Below are 21,035 nucleotides of genomic sequence, written 5' to 3' on the forward strand. Positions count from 1 at the left end.
AACATCCACCACTCTGGTCCAGACTGTGGATGAGACATGACAAGCTGCCTCGAGCTCCTGTTGCTGTGTCTTTTGCACAACGATGGACTGAACCCTTGAGCTGTAGGACAAAATGAACCATTTCTCCCTTAAGTTGCTCTTGCCCGATTACTTTATCAGAGCATCAGGAGAAGAAACTAAGACAGTAGAGAAACCATTAGTGCACTAGATATGCAAATTCCAGGGCCCTACCTAGATCTACTGAGTCAGAAGGTCTAGGTGGTGAGACTCTGCCAGGGGCATGCTGCTAACCATTGAGTGACCCATTCCTCATGGGAGAGAAACTCACACCATGGCTGATTTCAAGATACTCGTGTGATATCACTTAACACAAGGTTGAAAAATATCCACCAGGACCTGCCAGTATCCATACACCACTAGCCCATCAATGTGCTTCTGCAACCTTCAAGGAGATCCTGATGCACAGGATAGTTGAGAACCTTTGTTCAAGATCTTCTAAAGCAAGAGTCTAAGATAACAGATGCCATGGTGATTGTGTAAATCTCCACTAGAAGTTGAGTTAAGTAATCTAGTTAGAAAGCCTGTACCCAACACACACACACACACACACACACACACACACACACACACACCCCAAGCTATCCAGGGACCAGACTCAGGCGGTGATGGTTATTTTACTTTGGGGCACAGACAAGGCTGAGCTCCAGACCTTAAGGATTTCCTTTGAGCAGCCATTTCATACCTTCTTGATGAGATGACTAACGTCACAGGATTAGCCCACTCCATGGGCCAATCTGTTGGGAGCCGTGAATCTTGAGAGGCATTCGCCATGGCAAGATGGCGCCTACTTCCGCTGTTAACTCCTAGTGGACAACTGTTTGCGCATGTGCATAGACAACTATTGGCGCATGTGTGTAGAGTGAAAAGACGCCATGTCACAGCCCATCCCGGGGCGTTACGTAGGGTAATGAGCGAACAGCCAATCATGAGCAGACACACCACGCTGTGGGCAGATACACGCACTGTGGTGTATATAAGCAGTGCGGATTTTGGGTTCGACCCCTTTTTTCACCATGGATGGAGACAATAAAACAGTTGCTGCAGAAGGAACCTAGAGTGTCCTTGTGTCTTCTTCCCGGCGAGAGGACCACGCGGGCTACACCAATCCAAACTACAAGCAACACCAGCATTCTAACCACAATTCTCTTCCCCACTTAGGAAGTGGGCATTCTGTTGTTATAGTTGGGATAATTTAGAGTTGGCTACAGTTACTTCTATGTCTAGTCAACATTCCGGCATGGATGAGGGCACAGGAGCTCCCACGCTAACTGAGGAGCTATTGACAGTGGATGGCTAAGTGGGAGAAGTCAATTTTCTTTAGGGGTGTGGGTCTGGCATGTTGACCTTGCTCCAGTGGGTCACCCAATATCCATGTGCACATTGGGAGCACTTAACAGGTTCAGGGAGTTATTATTTTTAAAGGGGACATGAAGTTAGGAGGAGGATGTGGGGGAATTCTGGAGTAGTACTGATAGGGAGTGGGAGATGTATTTGATCAAAATACATTGAATGCTCAAAGAATAAAATTATATCAAGAAAATAAATTTTCATATAAACTAAAATGTATCTAAATACTATATAGTGTGTAACTTTATGATGCACAATTACAAAAAGTATCATTTTTGAACAAGTTTTCATCACTTCTAGGACATGCCCTTCTGTGGTATGTGATTTGTCTATCTGAATAGATTTGTGATATGAATCAAATGTGAAAGGTATGCATATGAAATCATTTTTAGAATATCCAGACACCAGGTACATTCCCAAAAGAGAGCAGAAAATAGCATCTTCATTTGAATTTTCCCTATCTTAAAAATCTACACTATGGAGAAGGAGACTGATGAAGTCTCTTCATACTCTAAGTAAAGGAGAAAATAATAGAAGGGACTCAGAGAAGCTTGCCTGGAGGCAGGAGGTCACTAGTGCACATGGCCACTGAGTTGGAGAATACGTATCAAGGTATCAGGCAAATCACCCGATTTCATTATAAACCCACAGCAGAGAGTGCCACTAAAACAACTGTATGAACTGGCTGAATATTTCCATTGCAAAGATCCTACCAAGCTCCGCATTTTAATCTGATGGATTTTGCCCTAAATTCCAAATGAGACTCCAGGGGGGAAACCGGTGTACATTCTTGTCCTTATTATACTCCTTAGCACAAAATACATTTGCATTTATAATGCATTTAGGGAAAGTAGCTGAACTTTTATCTGCCAGTATATGGACTCCAGATGGCTGGCAAAGGCACTTCCTTCCAAGAGCTCTGTTCCAAGTTTTGCACTGGGCATAACAAGGGTCTTGCTGATTGAGAGCAGAAGCACACTCCAGTAGATAGGCTTCCCTGCCTTGGCTCACAGAGCCACTGGCTCTGCCATACACACCTGCAGGGACTTGGCAGGAATCCTGGGTGCTGTCCAAGGTCCTGACAAAGAAAATCCTTTTTCTTGGTGCTAAACTAATTGGTCCAAATGGGCATCATTAAGGCCACAATTTGACAAGTGGAACTAACCAGGCTGAGTGAGTTTATATCTCTCAGAAGTGAAAAAAAAATTTTATTACAGAGTATACTTAACTCACATGGTGAAGACCCTAATAAACTATAATCAGTTTTCTAGGTGATTAAAAGTATCCCTGATAATTTCAAAAGTTTTATGTGGAACTTGAGAAAGTCCTGAATCTTGGCTTGACACTGATTATACTTCTTCCCTGGAAGGTTGCTGGGTGCTCTCTCCAACTCAAGTCCCAGCTAAGCTTGATAGCCTCCTTAGTCCCCTACAATTTGGCACTATTAAAATTTCCACTGTACAGATGAAAACACTTAGCCTTGAAAACATTTTACCCATATTCTACATACCTTGTAAGTAGTAAAAAATTAACAATAACAAGGAAGGTAAATGAGAAAAAAATTATCTGGCCTCCAACCTCTTAAGAATATTAATAGCTTTTGGTTTGAGGGGTGATTTATGAAATCTCTGTTGCTATTCTAGAATTTAGCAATTTTTGCTTTGAACGTATTGAAGGTACTTTGGAATAAAAAAACTGGACTGATCTAAACTGGAGTTTTCATCAAAACTACCCTATTCATCTCAAGCACAAGAAACAATTCAGATGGACTACTGCAGCATCTATGGAGATGTCTCTTGGATGTCCTTCCTACAGTTTGCTAGTTAGCTCAAGACACGCAGCAAGTCATGATGTCCCACTGCAGTGCATGGAGGGCCAACTGAGCTTCTGCTGGAGACCAGGCCACAGAATTCCAGCCCTGTAGAGCATTATTAAATGGGAATCACTGGCCAGCAGATAGCTGAGGCTGGCTGGATCTCGCAAGTAGCCTGTGACTCTTCCCAGCCCTCCTCTGTTTCCACTCACCGCTCCCAGTGTTAGGTTGGCTTCAAAGTCTGCACACTACAGATGCTTCAGTTTTTCTTTCAGCTGACAAGACTCTCAGTGCCCCACTTGGCTTCCAACTCTGTCTTACGTGCTCACAAAATCACACTAAGAAGTACTTTCAGAGTGATACTCATAAGTCTACTACTAAAAAAGAATAACGAGTACTTTACCAAGCTGTATTTACTTACATCTTGACATGGGAAAGTGTTATTTATCATAGATTCCACTGATACAAACACACCATTTCCAAAACCCCTTTAACACCTTTAACTCTTGGAGGCAAATGCACTTAAAAATACATCAGGGAGGATGACTATGCAATGTGGCCACTTCTAGGAAACAGCTGGGTGTGGTCATTCTGACAGAAACACACATTTATACTGTAAGGTATTAATTGGCTGTGGAGGTATCTGTAAGGAGAGAAGCTTTGACCAGGGAACTCACAAAGATGCACAAGGGGTCATGTCCCCATGTCTCAGACACTCAGTACTTTCCTCCTTTCTGGGATATACCTTAGACTTATACATAAATTAGACAAAGATCTTCCTCAAGAAAAAAAGAGAAATATATTTTAGGAGAATACTGAGCACACATGTTCTGCCAACTTGTCTAAATGATTGTCTCAACAAATTAATCCTTACCAGAAAGGCATGCTGGCATATAATTTATATCAAAAAGTAATACTCTTTTTAGCACCCAGATTTAGCCTTTTATTCAATAAATACTAAGCAAGAAACATCACAAAGCTAGTCATTGGGAAGGGGTTATGATGAACAAGGCAGACACCATAGCAGGGCTTAGAGTCTAGCTCGGTGCTTTGCAAATCCTTTAATATGAACACAAGTCACTGGATCTGTTTTAAATGCATCTCCTGATCCAGTCAGATGAGATTCCCCACTTCTAACAAGCTCTCAGGATGCCAGTAATGCTCTTCCAGAGGTGACACATCAGCAACAAAGGATTAGCTGACAGCTGTCAGCTGACATGCTATGCCAGGCTCCTGTCTCTAAGCCCTGCTCAGGAGCACCACCCCTGGGAATCAAAACCAACAGATACCGCCAGCATGAAAGTCATCAGGTAGCTCTAATACAGTGGGAGATACATGATTTTACCATGGTGGCTTGCTAATGGGAGTTTGAACTTAGAACACAGTGGCTGTAGGAGTGTGAAGCATGCAAGGACATCAGGGCAGCTTCAAGGGATAATAAAGTTCTCAGGGACAGAGAAGAATGTGACATGTAAACATGCCGGCACTCAGAATAATGGCTTATTCTCCTCACAGAATTAATAGGTCCTTCCTCCCTCCCTTTCTTTTCTCCCTCCCTCTATCCTCCCCTTTCTCCCTCCCTTCTTCCATTCTAGACAGTGTCTCACTATGTATCTCAGCCGGGCCTTGAACTCCCAATCCTCCTGCTTCAGCTCCTAAAGTGCTGAAATTTCAGCTGAGTGTCATCACTCCCAGCCAAATAAAGCATTTAAAAGCAATGTTTAGTCCTGTCAAGGATGCCTCTCTAAATGTTCCCATTCAAAGTGCTGTGAACACACGAAGGCTGCTCTTACCCCAAACTGTAATCTCAGAAATAAAAGGATGCTAAATACATAGCTAAAGACCATATGTTCATACGCATCTGCTTGTATAAGCTGTCAAATTATATCTGAAAATGAAGCCCTGGGGAGGTCGAGGGCAGAGGGTGGGGATTCAATGCTACTTGGAACAAAAACAAAAAACAAAAACAAAAACAAACAAACAAAAAACAGATCATGTTGAATGTAGCTGGCACAAGGGTTGACTCTGTTCCTTTTTCCTAAACAGGAATAAATTTATTCTGGATACAAAAGAGGGAAAACCATTTTGATCTCTGTAATCTCAAACATCCAGGCAGAAAACATAAATCAAGATTGTACGCGTCTTGAACTCATCTGAAATATTTGCTTTGCCGGCCAATCTTTAATAGTAATAACCCTCACTAAAAGTTTAAAGGAACCAGATGGGAGAAAGAAATAGAGATGAGATGAGCCAAATGGGTCGGCAGGAGGGAAGATGGAAGCTGGCACTGTACTGGAGAGGTACACTTACATTATATGCTGGTGCGAGCCTACTGCTGTGTGCAGGCCCCAATACGCAGAACAAGATGGGGTTCTGAAGGCTGAAACTTGCAAGCTCAAGGATCACACCATGGGTGAGCTGCCAATGCTGGCAACCTCACAGACATACTGCCCTGGAGTCACAGAGGAAAACCTGACAGACGTCAGAATAACTCCAGTTCATGACTGTGTAAACACACAGACTGCTCCTATAACACTTGGCAAAATTACTTTGGATCCTTTTGAAGGCTTCCAGTTTTTATGTTCTGAGAGTCATTTTGGTTAAGAAATAGGGGAAGCTGGTGGAAAGTGGTGTCAGTCCTACGTGACAAACTCGTTAGATGCTGCTCCCATAGTGCCTTGCCAAAGTGTTTTGTTTCCCTTTTGTAAAATCTTTATTTTTCCTCTCATAAAAACTGTTATGCTTTACTTCCAAAAACCATGAGCTTGACAGGTGATCAATAAAGGAAGCATTCCTACCTACAACAATTACTATGTGGTATGACAGGCCCTCAATTCGCTTTTTAAAAAATCACTTTATATGGGTTTGAAAGGCAAAATTTTTGAATGCCTATCAGAATCATGTAAATTAAATTCTGACCTAAAAACAAAGCAAAAATATATCAACACACACACACAGAGAGAGAGAGAGAGAGACAGAGAGAGAGAGAGAGAGAGAGACAGAGAGACAGAGAGACAGAGAGAGACAGAGAGGATACAAATAAATATGGTGGTCATGGCTATTTAGATGGAGCAGGTATATTCTAGTACAGCTATATTAGCTTTCTATGTGTATTAGTCTTATTGACTTACAGAATAATATGAAACTATTTATCTCACAGCTATACAGACCAAGAATCTGACATGGATCTCTGGTGAATTGCTTCCTCTCAGGAGGTTCCACATGAAAGTCCCTTTCCTTGTCATTTTCCTCTTTCAGGATGTCACCTTTCCCCCAACTTGCTGCCTCTTCCTGTATCTTCAAAAGCAGCAATGGCGGCTAAGCCCTCCCACACCACACACTGCCTCTCTGATTTTCCTCCCCTCTGCCTTCTTCTCTCATGAAAAAAATTCAACTTTCTGAGTATGCACATGAGTACAATGCCTGCAGAGGCCAAAACAGGGAGCTGGGAGTGAAGTGTCAGTGGGACACAGGCTGAGGACAGAGACTATCTTGGGGCAGGGGGAAATGGGGAACTCCCACTTAGCTCATTTGTGATTGTCCTTAGCTTACTGGCCTGGGAGCACAGAGGCCTTCTATAGGAGATTTAGACTGGGGATCCCCACAGCTGTTCTCAAAACAGACATGAAAGAGGCAGTCCATGTTTATCCATATCATTTATTAACTGTTCATCATGAAAAATGGATGCATACCAACTCCTATTCACCCCCCCAACCCTTACTGAGGAGCAACTGACAATTGATGGTACTTTATATAAATGCGTGGCTACCAGTATGTCTCTCACATGCTCTAGTGGATGGCCTATGTTCATACACATACAGGAGGTACTAATTAGACTTAAAGGAGACAAAGGGGCATGGGAGTAGATATGATACTGATTCATTGAGTACATGTGTCATACATAAGAATAAAGAAAATTTAATACAAAAATGTAATTAAATATAATTAAATTTACATCTTTAAGAAGTGATTTTCAAAAGGCTTATTAGTAAAGATATCTCAGTGTTAGAAATGACGTTAGGACATGACTCTAGTACAGACTCGTGGTGCTGTGAAACAGCAGAAGAAAGCAAATTCTAATGAGAACAAAATCATGGAGAGCCGTCAAGGAGTCCCAGTTGTAGGTACCAGAATATGCTAAAGCAAGAAGGATGTCTTTGAGCCAGGATTAAAGGATGGGTTGAATTCCAGCAGGCATCAAGAGGAGTGAGAGCAGCCCTTATTCACCATTCGCCGAGCCAGGTGCTGCCTGTGTCAGTTATTGCATCCTGGCTTGTTAAATATTCACAGCACTTATGAGGTTGGCATCACCAATTCCATGGCAATTATAAAACAAAAATCAAAAAAAAAAAAAAAAAACCGACCATCAGATGCTGCCTGACCCTACTTGCCCTTGGGGGTTGGAGGTGAGGTGGCTCAGAATCAGTGACACAGGCTCAGGGAGCAGGTGAGAAACTGCAGCAAGCTCTTCTGAATGCCACTGCAAGCTCCTTTAATACCTTCCACCCGCACCCCACTGGTCCCAAGAAAGCATCTCTTCTAAACATCAGTTCCCAATTGGCTGGCATGTCTACTGTCAGCAACCCTTGGTCTCTGAGGCAGTCCTCAATTAGGTCCTCCTGCAGGAGATGCCTTTGTGGCTGCATGACCCCCAGCGTTTATGCAGAGATGGTCACAGTGTTCCTCCTACAATCGGAGTAACTGTCTTATTCAAAATTAGAGTGCTGGCATACAGGAAAGTCAAGACCCAAACACACAGGTCTCTTTTCTGAGTCCCGTGGTAACCTAGGAACTGCTGGGGACCATGATGTATTTTCCAGGTAGGAGCTACTGAACCCAGAGCACAACTGTGGACTGTGCAGCAGGAGTGAATGCCTCCATTGAAGAATAATGTTACAGTCTGTGCAGACCACTGTAAGGAATGGGGCATAAGACTTTCCCATCAGACGGAAGCTCCTCCCAACCTTAAAAGCTGCAATGGAGATGCTTTCATTTTCTGTTTAACTGGTTCATTCCAGACTTGAGCCATGATGGGCCAGGCAAGGCAACTAAGTGTGTTTTCTTCTCTTCTCTAGCAGTGTGTCCCTTAGTTTAATGACGACGTTTTACTCTTATTTTGCTAAGAGGAGGATCATAGCCTTCTCAGCTGAGAAACTTACTCAGGGGTTCACAGCTGCAGCTTTCCTAGGGATGCTCATATTCTGGGACTCAGTGTCCTATTCTGGCTTTCCTATGAATGCTCATATTCTGGGACTCTAATGTCCTATTCCCATGTCTCTTTCTTAGGGTATTACATCAAAGTGGCTGGCTAGGGAAGTGTCAGTCTGCATCCACTTTAACTTTTCAAATCGGATATAATTTTTAAATTCTAGTTAGAGAAACACTCTAAGTTATTAAATATGCTTCAGGGTGGAGAATCTGCATGTTTTTAAAAGTTCAATATTAGATTCAGTGAATGACTGCAGGGGCCTTGATTTCTGGGAATCAATTATTACAGTAGGAAGAAACACTATAATAAAACATACACATAACTCAATGAAATAGAGGATAAATATTAATAAAACTACTATCAATGTTCCTTAGTCGTGCTTGAGGAGAGCAAAGCTTTGGAATAACAATGAAGACCCAGGACTGTCTAAGTGACTGCACTGCTTCCTATTCTTTTCTGAGCCAGCATCTCACTGGCTTCTCTATCATGGCCAGGGTTTGCAATCTTCTCTTCCATTTTTCTAGTCTTTTCTCTTTTTTAACTTTTGGAGACAGGGTCTCATGTAGCTCAGTCTACCCTCAAGCTCAATACATACTCCAGACTGACTTTCAACTCCTGATCCCCTACCTACATCTGTCTGCTGAGATAACAGGCCTGCTCTACCACACCCTGGACTGGGCTATCTCTGCCCCCTTGGACTGGGCTATCTCTGCCCCCACCACAACCATACTCTGTGTCTTAGCTAGGGTTTCTATTGTTGTGATCAAGCACTATGACCAAAAACAACTTGTGGAGGAAAGGGTTCATTGGGATTACACTTCCATATCACTGTCCACCACGGAAGGAAATCAGGATAAGAATGCAAACAGGATAGGTTGCTGGAGCAGGAGCGTCTGCAGAGGACATGGAAGGGTGCTGCTGACTGGCTTGCTTGCTTACTCCTCATGGCTTGCTCAGCCTGCTTTTGTTTCTTTTGTGTTTTTCTTTTCTCTCTTTTCTTTCTTTCTTTCTCCCCTTCTTTCTTTCTCTCTCCCTCTTCCCTCTCTTTCTCTCTTTCTTTCTTTCTTTCTTTTCTTTCTTTCTTTCTTTCTCTCTCTCTCTTTCCTTCATACTAGCAGTTTTATTTCCACAGAAAGTGCATACAGTGCTCTGTTATAGATATGCCAGACTTTATCTCCATATTTCAGAGTACAACTCAGTGTAAAAGCACACCAAGGAAGCTTCTCTCTTCCCCTAAGTTTCTTGCTTGTCTTCCTTTGTACAAACTGTGTAGTGCAATCAAGTACATTATTATAGCACTTTTTTAAAGCTAACATCATCCATTTAAAATTTATTTGAGGTGTTGGATAAAAATACATTTCCCCCTTACAAATTCAAAAGGCTACAGGGATAGTCATCTCTCTTTTAAAAAGTAAACCATGGATACCTAATTGTTGGATGGCAGTGTATTTTTTTAATGTGCTAACATATTTAGGCAGTGTGCTCTTCTTGGCAAGCAGCTCCTATTAACAGTTCGAGTACCATATCAGCAGACTGATGTGGGCCTTCTTGTGCTTGATATTAACTAAAGTTAACATGTTATTGGTTTCCTTGCTAATACTACTTTATAAAATACCTGCCAACGACCTGCAAAGGTATTTTAGTATTTGTAACATTAATGTGACATTAATTTGGTTAGAGATAGAACTAGATAGATTACAATTTCTACTTAGGTCTGAAAATTTTTAACACAGTTTACACCAGAAATTTCCCGGGAAATTTTCACATATTGGGTTGTAAACATCATCCCCAACCCTGAATGCAGTTTAATAGCCCATAGCTTTTGGGTGTCTGTGTAAGTCCAGGCATTTTTCTTTAAGTAACCAAGTGTCCTCTTTCCCTTATTCTAATGCATTCTGTTGGTGTAAAACTAAAGTAGCCATCACCAGTGTGTACAGAGAATGGAGGTTTAGGTCCCACTTCCATGTGAGTCTTGGAGCTCAATCCAAATGTCCCACTTTAAAGACGTATCTGAATTGCTATTACTGCATTCATTGGTAAACTAAGGAAAATTTAGGTCATCATTGGATCTTTTAGAAAGTATAAGGACTGGCCATTGTTATCAAATAATTCCTATAAGTTGTTTTTAATGCAGGAAGTCAATTCATGTTTTCAGGTTTAATTATGAATTGAAGTATATTTTAATTTTTAACACACTAGGGCGGTGTAGCCTCAGACGCGGAAAAGCCATTAACTATACAGTCTGTTCCTACATCCTTATGAATCCTTCAGATCTTATATATATCTTAAAACAGCAGAGTCAGCCTGCTTTCTTAATGATCCCAGGACCACCAGCCCAGGGATGGCACTATCCAAAATATGCTGGTTGTCCTCCATTAATTGCTAAATAAGAAATGCCCTACAGGCTTGCCTGCAGCCAGATCTTATGGAGGCATTTTCTCAAACTGAGCTCCCTCCTCTCAGGTAACTTTAGCTTATGTCAGGTTGACAAAGCTATCCAATATGCCTGGGCTGCTTAGCGGGCACTAGATCCTTTTCCATCTGCCTACAGGGTTGACTTTATAACTCCAATACAAACCCTTCCTCCAACAGCAGAGACTAAAGAAGCATCAAGGGATCTCCACCTTCTGTCTAAGGAGCCATTTTCCTTCTAAGACCCTCAACTCTGAGGATGTTCCTTGTGGATGAGAACATAACTCGGCAGACACAATTAACATGATGATTTCTCTCTTCCTCTGCTTTTCTACCAAAGTCCTTTTTTCTTATTAATTAATCTTACTGAGATGTATGTATGTTATCAGCAGCAACGCACACTCATTTAAAGTATAAAGCTTGGTGGGTTTCTGTCTAAGAATACGTTTCTCTTATCATAAAAGGGTCTATGGTGCCCTTTTCACATCATTTCCTGTCTCCAGCACCAGCACTCCAGCCAGTAGTTTCATTTCCCATCACCAATGAGTCTGCTGCTTCTAGATCTCTATAAGAACTGAAGCATACCATGGAAACACTGTTGCCATCCCGTCTAACAGAGCTAGGGGAAACTTTCCTGCTGTAAGCAGTTTTTCCAGAGACTGCCTTCCGAGTTCAGCCTGTTCGCCTCGGTCTTAGCAACTTGTTAGTGAAATGCTCACTAGCGCCCTTGCTGGTTTCAGGAAAGGAATGCTGTCCCTTGCCTACCAGAGTTTGCAAGCCCTCTTCCTGAAACCAATGTGCCAAAGGCTCTTCTTCTCTAATCTAAATAGATTTCTCTGTCTCACTTAAGGGGAAAAAAACCTCAAATTTCCATTTTCTCTGGACATCCCAGGGGTCAACCTGATCTTCATGGACGTCCTGGATTAAAATTATAATTTTCGTATTGCCCCAAATTGGAACCTTTTCGTTTAGAGATTTGTTTCTTCGGGGTTGAGCTTTGGTGGAAATAGAGCCTCTAATTCTAAACTCACTAATGTGGGGTGTCTTTGCTTAAAGTATTGTTTTTTTTTATATTTATGCACATTTTCTGTTTTGGGAGATGTTACTTTTCATTTCCAAGGAGACCATCCATGTTGATGGATGCTGGACTTGTTTGTATTTCTAATACTTATGAGTAAGTCTAAGGATGTGTGCATTTCGTCCTCATGGAGTTCTGTTCTCATCTCTCTGGCAATAGTAGTGGAACTGCTGAGTCACTAGAAGGTGTCTTTTTTAAAAATAAAACACTGAAAACATTGTGCGGAAGTTCAAATGACCTGGTTTCTACTTGGATATGTAAAAGAAAGAGATGATAAAGATGCCCGTGAAGGAATTAAAGGTGTCCTATCTCAAAGGATACCAAATACATTTGATGCTCTCAGGTTGCAATCAGGCACAATAACCACTGGAAGGGCCACTTGGCCTACCTTTCCATGCATGGCTGGAAAACGGCCTTGAACACTGGATGCTATAACTGGGGCTACAACAGACCTGAACAGACAAATTCTATGAAGTAAGTCTTATTCTTTCTGCTTCTGCAGCCCTGCAGCTAAAATTCATTTAAAGTCATTTTAAAGACTCCATGGCAGAAGAAGTATAGGGCAGACCCAAGATGACATTGCATCTGCAGTCAGGGAGCAATGAGTGGGAATTGAAGCTGGGCCATAAAACCCCATGACCTGCCTGTCCCCAGTGACACACTTTCTCCAACAAGCTTCTACATCCCACAGGTTCCACAAACCTCCAAAAATATACTACCATTTACCAGCTGGAGACCAAGTATCCCAATACATGAGCCTATGGGAATATTTGATATTCAAACCATGACAAAGGAGGCCTCTCCCCATATTCTCAGAAGAGGAAAGAGCATGAAGATTTCCCACAGAGAGCAGAACCCCATGATGTCAGAGTTTTATCCAAAGCTGAGAGAAGGATTAGGACATGCTGAAGGAGGACTGGAAAGGAGATGAGCAGGTTGCATTTGCTTGGACTGCAGATGGGCACCCTTCATGCCTCAAGGTTGGCATAAGGAAGCGGTTCTCAATCCTCCCGACGCTGAGATCCTTTAATGCAGTTCTTCATGGTGTGGGGATAACCCAAACAAAGTTATTTTCATTGCTACCTCATGACTGTAATTTTGCTAGTGTTATGAGTCATGATGTAAATAATCTTGGAGACAGAGTTTTGTCAAAGGGGTCTCAACCCACAGGTTCCCTTAAGGAGCCTTAAGAAGTCCACAACCCTGATGAACCCAGGGTCATGAGACAGGCTATTCCAATTTTCTCTGAAGTTCAGCTGCTAGGTGCAGGAAAAACAAGGCTGGAGTACAGGGAAGAACCAGGCACAAATTAATGGTCACATTTGTAAGGCTATTTGTGTCACACAGGCCATGTTTGGGCAGCCATATTGATGATGAGACTTTGGTCATGTAGCTTCTAACAGTTTTAGAAGGTGTGGAAGGAGGAAAGCTCATGGGACTGAGGCCTCAAGCCTAGACAAAAATCTACAGGCAACTAAGGAATGCTGAGAGTGGGAAATAGTCTTCTCCAGGGTAGAGCACGCCAACATCATCTGAGATCAAATGGTCACCAGGAAACAAAGAAGTTACATCGTACAGACCAAGCGGGTCACACTTGTTTATTTAGGAACACACACACACACACACACACACACACACACGTAACAACTATTAAACAAAAAGAGGCCATGAGTTTGAAAGAGAACAGGGGGATGAGGTGTGTATGTGTATGTGTATGTGTGTGTGGATTTGGAGGGAAGAAAAAAGAAGAGAGAAATATAATTGTAATCTCAATAGATAAAAAAATTCCTTTAAAAAATTAATATTCAAGAAATCATGAGTAGCACACATGAGGAATTAAATAGGGATGAACTCCTCAACTGGGTCTTCTCATGTGATTATGATTGTAACCCATGACAGGCTAGATCATATCAGCTCTATCCAAATGAATGTATATCACATGTAACTAATATCTCATCCTGTCCTTCTCTACAGCTAACTCCTCACTTCCCAGAGGAATTCTCTAGTTCATTATCAAAAATGGATTAAATGATTGGGGTAGGTGCTTTAAAAACATGACTGCAAAATTTCTATGTACATGCTAGATAGTAATATATAATGGTTCCTCTGGGTGCTGAAAGCATGGTGTTGCATTAAGAAATAGAAATCAAAGAACACTGAGTGCCCACTTTAAGGTTCATCAACAATCTTTAAGTGCCCGACTTCAAAATTTCACAGTTACCCAAAAATGCTAGCCCATAATCTCAGTTGCTTACCACTCTAATGGGCTGTCAGCCCAACACCACATAAATCTAAGTTTCTGTTTTCAATTTAAAGTTTGAGAGAAAATAATTATAAAAGTATAAATTTACAGAAAAATAAGGGAAATGTTCACAGTATTTTATAGAGTATCTGAATCATTTATGCTACTCTGTACTTGTTCTATTTTGAATTTTATAGTTTATGATGGAGATTAAGCATGGAGGAGGAGTATGGGGGAGTAGGGTTGTCTATTTGTAATTGAGCTGATAATCAGCATATTGTTCACAGTGAAACAAACCAACCTGAGAGGGAAGGAAGATAGGAGCTCCCCTCTCTGTAGCAGAGGTTCTGTGGTCAGAGCTGGCTGAGGGGTTAGCTCCTCATCCACTCTGTGGTTACAGTAACTTAGCTTTAGCACAGGGCCACAGCAAAGGCCCTGCCTTATGTCGCATTCACTCAGCACACTTGAGCAAGTGTATTGCAGCATGGAAGAGACTAAGAGAGGTAACTCTAGAAAGAACTTGGGTGACCCCTGAGCAAATGCCTTCATGTCTTTGGTTTCTCTTCTCAGAAACCCATTTAGAGATACATCTTTGAAGCAGGAGAACAGACTCCCACTGCTCTATCTCAGATAGTTTACTATCCTGTCCTGGGCTGCTTTTCATAGGAATGACTCTCCCTCGGGTATATGCCCTCCAGCATAGCTTTACCCATCAGTTGCTACACAAGACCTAACTTTCTCAGCTTCCTACTCAAGGAACAAAATGCCCTGGAACAGTTGATTCCCTCTACTTCTCCTCAAATGGAAATGATAATACAGTAAAAAGAAATGAGGGCAAATCCATCTGACAGCAACATGCCCTTGTCATCATTCCGCTACAAGATGGCCTCCAGCATTGCATTGAACTTGGCGATTGGCAGATCAATGAGCTTCAGGTGCTCGTCTCCATTTAGCTGAAGGAGGTGAGCCATGCTTGTTCATGAAGACCCTGAGGGCTGGGCTGAGATGTTCAATCAATATAAAGGGTTTACACGCTGCGCCTCCAGGACCTACTGCCCATGAGGTCTTCTCTCAGAGCCTACCACCCCTGCAGGCAAATGCTGCTAAAATACAGCAAGGGTGGGAGTGAGTGCAGGCACCCCACAGGTAGCTTGGGGGCTTCCCAAGTACAACAACACATTTCCACTGTCGCCCCTCTTCTTTTGTGCAGTGAGATGTGGATGGTGGTCTGCCAGCTCTCCCAGCCTCTCCTAGCTTTCTCCTTTCATGCAAGTATTTTCAAAGAAAAAGTCATGCATTTTAGTCTTGCCTTGCCATTTGCTTCTTAAGGAGCAAAATGCTCTCATAAGTTGTTAATTCCCTTCCCCAAGGAACTAGATGGACAGACTTCAGAGAGCCTGCCTGAGCCTCAGTCCCTTCTGTGTCTGGACCTCAATGAGGTCTACGTTTAGAGGACACCATTGTCCTCTAATATATCTAAACTAATATATCATCATTCACTTCTTCATCTACTCATTAATTAATAAATACATTTATTCAAGAAATAATTACTGAACATTTTTAAGATGCCTGGTGTGTTAATCTAGGCACTAGGAACACTGGTGAACAAGACCAAGAAGACTCTCATATTCAAAAGTGTCCCTCATGATGTTGTGACTGCCTCTTTCTTCAGCTCTTACTATGCTAGGCACTAAACTAAGAGAACTTCCACACCCAATCTTGTTTTCTTTGATAATAATCATGGAAGGAGAAATCATTATTCCTGTTTCATGGGTAAGGTAGCAAAGACCTGGAAAGACTGGGTAGCCATGGGGTTCCTGTGTAGATGGCATGCGGCACCTCCAGCTGGTTAACAACTCGAACACTCTTACTCTCCGGCAATGATGTGTGCACATCTGGATGGAGGATCTACGACCTACGCAAAGTCTGGTTTGTGTTTTCACTTTAAATGTACCCGAGGGGCAGGGGAACCAATCATGAAAGAGAGGAGTAGAGCTCTGGGGAACTCTTACTCAGCTAACAGCAATATTTTTTATCACGCTCAGAAGACATCTCTCAACACACGTGAGTTTCTAAGTCATCTTCACTCTCGCAGTGAAGACAAAGGCCCTTGACATCTTAGCTCAGCCCCGAGCAGCGATGGCAGGTAGTCACACACATTGAGGGCTTCTCTCAGAGACCAGACAAGCAGCCTGATGAGAGGTGACGCAAACACATACCATAATGTCTGAGGTCAACGATGGTGTCCTCTAAACGTGGCTCAAGTTCATTGAGGTCCAGGCATAGAAGGGACTGAGGCTCAGGCAGGCTCTCTGAAGTCTGTCCATCTAATTCCTTGGGGAAGGGAATTAACAACTCATGAGAGCTGACGGAAGGAAGCAGCCCTGCCCCAAAGAAAGCAACATTCTTCTCTCCTAAGCTTGACAGCATTTTCAAACTTCGAGTTGGTGACTTGGAATAAGAGAAATGGTCTTGAACCAGACAGTAACCTTGGGCCAAGCATTTAAGCTCTGTAAGAATCAGCTTCTAGGCCATAGCTATGTGAGCCAATCAAGATACCCAAGGAGCCAAGTCAAAGGCGCAGTCAAGTATCGGTTCCATCAGCAGCTAGAAACAAGCATCTCTCCAGTGCATGCCCTCAGTATCCCACCTAACTCATCCTCATCCCGGCCTACTCAGTCTCATTTCAAAACTAAACATGTTGAGCTGAATGACTTCAAAGTCTTGTCTGGATTTATGAGTTTAAGAATTTCAAATTTCTAAAAGACAAATACCTAAGAAATGATGAAATAATTCAGCTTCAAAAATATAAAAGGTAAGGTTGGGAATGTATATTAGTTGGTAGACTGTTTGCCTTGTGTTTAATCTCTAGCACTGTATAAACTACATAGCTGTGGTGACGCGTGCCTACAATTTCAGCCAGAGAAGTTGGGTTAATTACTGTTCGATTGCTGTGAAGAGACACCATGACCAAGGCAAGTCTTATTTCAACTAGCATTTAGGGGCTTCCTTACAGTTTTGGAGAGTTAGTCTATGATCATCATGTCAGGAAGCAGTAGTTGAGGCAATGGAATAGTAGCTGGGAGATTTGCATCCTGATTTTTGCAGGCAGCAGGCAGAGAGAGAGAGAGAGAGAGAGACAGAGACAGAGACAGAGAGACAGAGACAGACAGAGACAGACAGAGACAGAGAGAGAGAGAGAGAGACAGAGAGAGAGACAGAGACAGAGAGACAGAGAGAGACAGAGACAGAGAGACAAGAGAGAGAGAGACAGAGAGAGACAGAGACAGAGAGACAAGAGAGAGAGAGAGAGACAGAGAGACAGAGAGACAGAGAGAGACAGAGAGAGAGAGACAGAGAGAGACAGAGACAGAGAGAGAGAGAGAGACAGAGAGAGAGAGAGACAGAGAGAGACAGAGACAGAGACAGAGAGAGAGAGAGAGACTGGGCCTAACACAGACTTTTGAAACCTAAAAGCCCATCCCCAGTGGCACAGTTTCTCTAATAAGATCACTCCTACTCCAACAAGGCCACCTCTCCTAATCCTTCTAATCTTTCCTGAACTGTTCCACAGTCTGGTGACTAAGCATTCAAATATATGAAACTACAGGGGCATTCTCATGCAAAACACCACAGAGAGTGGAGGCAGAAACATTAAGGAATCCTGGACTAAATGGTGTGTTTCAAGAGAGCCTGCACAATATGAGATTCTGCCTCAGTAAAACAAAAGCAAAACTAACTAACTGAATGAATGAATGAATAAATAAATAAATAAATGGTAAAGTGCCCAAAATATTAATAGGAATTCCAATGTATCATTTGTCTATTATTATTATTATTATTATTATTATTATTATTATTATTATTATTTGCATGTGTGTGCTTGCAAACTAAATCTAATACTGAATTGTCCTATTTTCTCTGATCAGTGCCTTTTATGGAAAGCCTTTTATTTTTATTTTTATTTGAGGGGGGTTATTTGTTTGTTTTTTCAAGACAGGGTTCCTCTGTATAGCTCTGGCTATCCTGGAACTCACTCTGTAGACCAGGCTGGCCTCGAACTCAGAAATCCACCTGCCTCTGCCTCCCAAGTGCTGGGAGTAAAGGCATGCGCCACCACAGCCCGGAGAAAAGACTTTTATTAAGAAATAAATTAAAAAGAAAGCCCATAATAATATTAAATGAGTAATTCAAATCAAATGAAGCCATGCCCCTGCCCACCCATAAAACAAGCATATGTGAGGATGCACTGGATCCAGCTGGATCCAGATTGCAAAAGCTGGTAGTGCCTGGAGAACCCGAAGGACAGGGAGATGGTGGGTTATTATCACTGAATGTGCTTTAAAAGGCATTTGAAAATAAGCACTCAATTGACTGACTTGCTGGGATTCTCTTTGAAGAGGACACAATTGCTGTACCCGCCTCTCTCAGGATGAGGATCACTGATCTACTCTTTGACCTTGCTCCCAGCACACATATGAACATCTAGTCTGCTAGGTACTTTTCCCAGAAGCCCAGACTTAGCACATGTATGACTGTAGATGCCACTGGAGAAAAGGCAGCCAGGGCTTGCTTTGTGGATTGTAGGTTTTAAAAAAAACCTACTATCCTCTTAAGAAATAGAGTCAAACATGATTCCACTCTCAACTGTGCTTCAAAGACTTCAGAACCCAAGTTCAGCCAAGCAGAAAATGCCTGCCAAAATAAAGACATTGTCAGTTAAAGTCTGAAAACAAATCAAGCCACTCTCCTAAGTGCCTCAGAGAATTTTCATAACATATGGCATACTGGACCCATTCACTCCCACAACTCTCCCCCCACAGCTGCTTCTGAAATATTCAGAGGGTTCCGGAGACAGGGCTCAGTTGGTAAAGTGCTTGCTATGTGAGCGTGAGGACCTGCACTCAAATTCCCAGCATCTATATTTTAAAAGACAGATGTTAATCCCAAAGCTGGAGGGAAAGAAGACAGGAAAATCCCCCGGGCTTGCTGGCCAGCTGAATTAGCATAATCAATGAGCTCTCAGTTAAGTGAGAGACATTTCCTCCTAGAATAAGGGAGAGAGGAACAGAGAGGGATCCCACTGCTCACCTCTGGTCTTTATATGCATGCACATCCACAAACATCCACACACCTGCAACAGACAGACTCCCCACCATGAACTACACAGGAGTTCGTTGCAGCCAGGCATGAAAGGAAAAAGGAATTGAGGGCAGAGCCTCAGTGAGATTGGAAGGAATGAAGCCATCAGAATGTGGAGAAAACAGCGAGAAAATACAGTCATCAGAATGTAGAGAAGGTGGGGGAGGAAACGTAGTCAAAAACGGCTGCATTTTCCCTTTATTACATCTTCCTTCAGCTTCTTGCATCTGATTAGTTCAGCCTGTCATATTTTATTTTATCTTCTTGAGTTCAACAATGCCTTTCCCTGAGATGATGACAACCCTTCAGGCCTCTGCAAAGTGTTTAGCTTCTTGCATTGTTCTGTGGGTGTCTTTAAGCCCATCTCCCTCTTGTGTCTGCGAGTGTGCTTCAATATGCCTCTTCCCTGCCTGCGTCTGTGTCCCAGGTCCCCCTAGGATGAATAAGGAGCCTTCCCTCAGCTGCACCTCTTTTTCTTCTATTCCCATTAATTGAGTTCTTCCCCTCTAAAGAGATAAGAGACCTGCTCTTTGTTGTCTTTTTCAGTTCCTTCATCTAGAGGGCATGGTCATGTTCAGGAGCCCCACTTTCTGCCCTTGGATAATAGGATGTAATCCCTGGTCATCAATAACTGAATCAAAGGGAGCCTATCAGAAATCTGATAAGCCCAGGCCCTACCCAGGAGCAAACACCATCACAGGATACCCTGGTGCATTCTGAAGTCTGAGAAGTAGCCCCTAAGTCACAGAATTTACAAGACAGCCAGCTGGATGTGGACCCTAGAGCTCAGGAGTCTTTCCTGAAGAGGGCTAACAATGGCTCATCTGTTAACCTCACGCTGACATGCTAACAACGCTCCTATCCAAATACAAACCTAGGGAACACACTTCTGCAAAGCTCAGGACCAAGCAGTGGTGCCAAACCTCAGAAAACTCAAAAGAACTAGAATCTTTAGCTAGAATGTGACAGTGTGAGTTTGAGTGTGTATGCACACCTGTGTGCATCTATGAACGTGTGTACATGCGTGTGCACATGTACACACACACACACACTTGCAACTTGCTGAGAGAAAGGAAAGTATGATGGTCAATCTTCCTAGTCCCTTTGACTAGATTTAGAATCACTATGGAAACACGTTTTGCATGTCTATGAGAGTGTTTGCAGAAAGGCTGAACTGAAGAGGGCAGGCCCACTCTGAAGGTGGGCAGCATCAGCCCTTAGTGGGGGTCCTAGCAGAAAGAAAGGAGGTCAGCTAGGCAATGCCATTCATCTCTCTCTGCTTCCTGAGTGCAGAGGCAATGTCCTAGCCATAACAACTTCTCTGCCATTATGGATGGAAATTTCAAACTATGAGTCCCCAAAAACTCACCCCCAAAACAAAACCCCTCCTTAAGTTGCTTTTGTCATCAAGAAAAGTAACTTCCTCAGCATGCAAGAAGTCACCAGGGTGTGTGCCCGGAATTACAGGATCTCTGAGCAACCTTCCTCAGCATGCAGGAAGTCCCAGTGTGTGTGCCTGGAATTACAGGACCTCTGAGCAACCTTTCTTTGTCTGAGCTGGGCCAAAATAAAGATGAGGGTTTTTTGTTTGTTTTTTTGTTTTTTGTTTTTGTTGTTGTTGTTGTTTTTCTGGCTTCATGTTCTGTGTGATAACATATGGATAACATAATCTCCCGAGGTTCTGCCTACCATGTAGTCTTGGGGTTATCATTAGAATCTTTTTTTTTTTTTT

General features: G+C 42.6%; 1 protein-coding gene across 5 annotated transcripts in view; it reads right to left on the reverse strand.

Annotated features, from left to right (window-relative positions):
• The window catches only part of Nek11 (NIMA related kinase 11), a 238,726-nt gene that overhangs the window by 115,691 nt on the left and 102,000 nt on the right, over window positions 1–21,035 (reverse strand). For all 5 annotated transcript variants that reach the window (XR_004111384.1, XM_031343621.1, XM_031343620.1 and 2 more), the window contains one exon: window positions 16,381–16,495. Coding sequence is in view for 4 of the 5 variants with exons in the window: in XM_031343621.1 (XP_031199481.1) it covers window positions 16,381–16,495 (115 nt within the window). In the remaining variant the exon portion in view is untranslated. The remainder of the gene's footprint in view (window positions 1–16,380; window positions 16,496–21,035) is intronic.

This window comes from Mastomys coucha, unplaced genomic scaffold (assembly GCF_008632895.1).
Source record: "Mastomys coucha isolate ucsf_1 unplaced genomic scaffold, UCSF_Mcou_1 pScaffold23, whole genome shotgun sequence".
NCBI classification, from domain to species: Eukaryota; Metazoa; Chordata; class Mammalia; order Rodentia; family Muridae; genus Mastomys; species Mastomys coucha.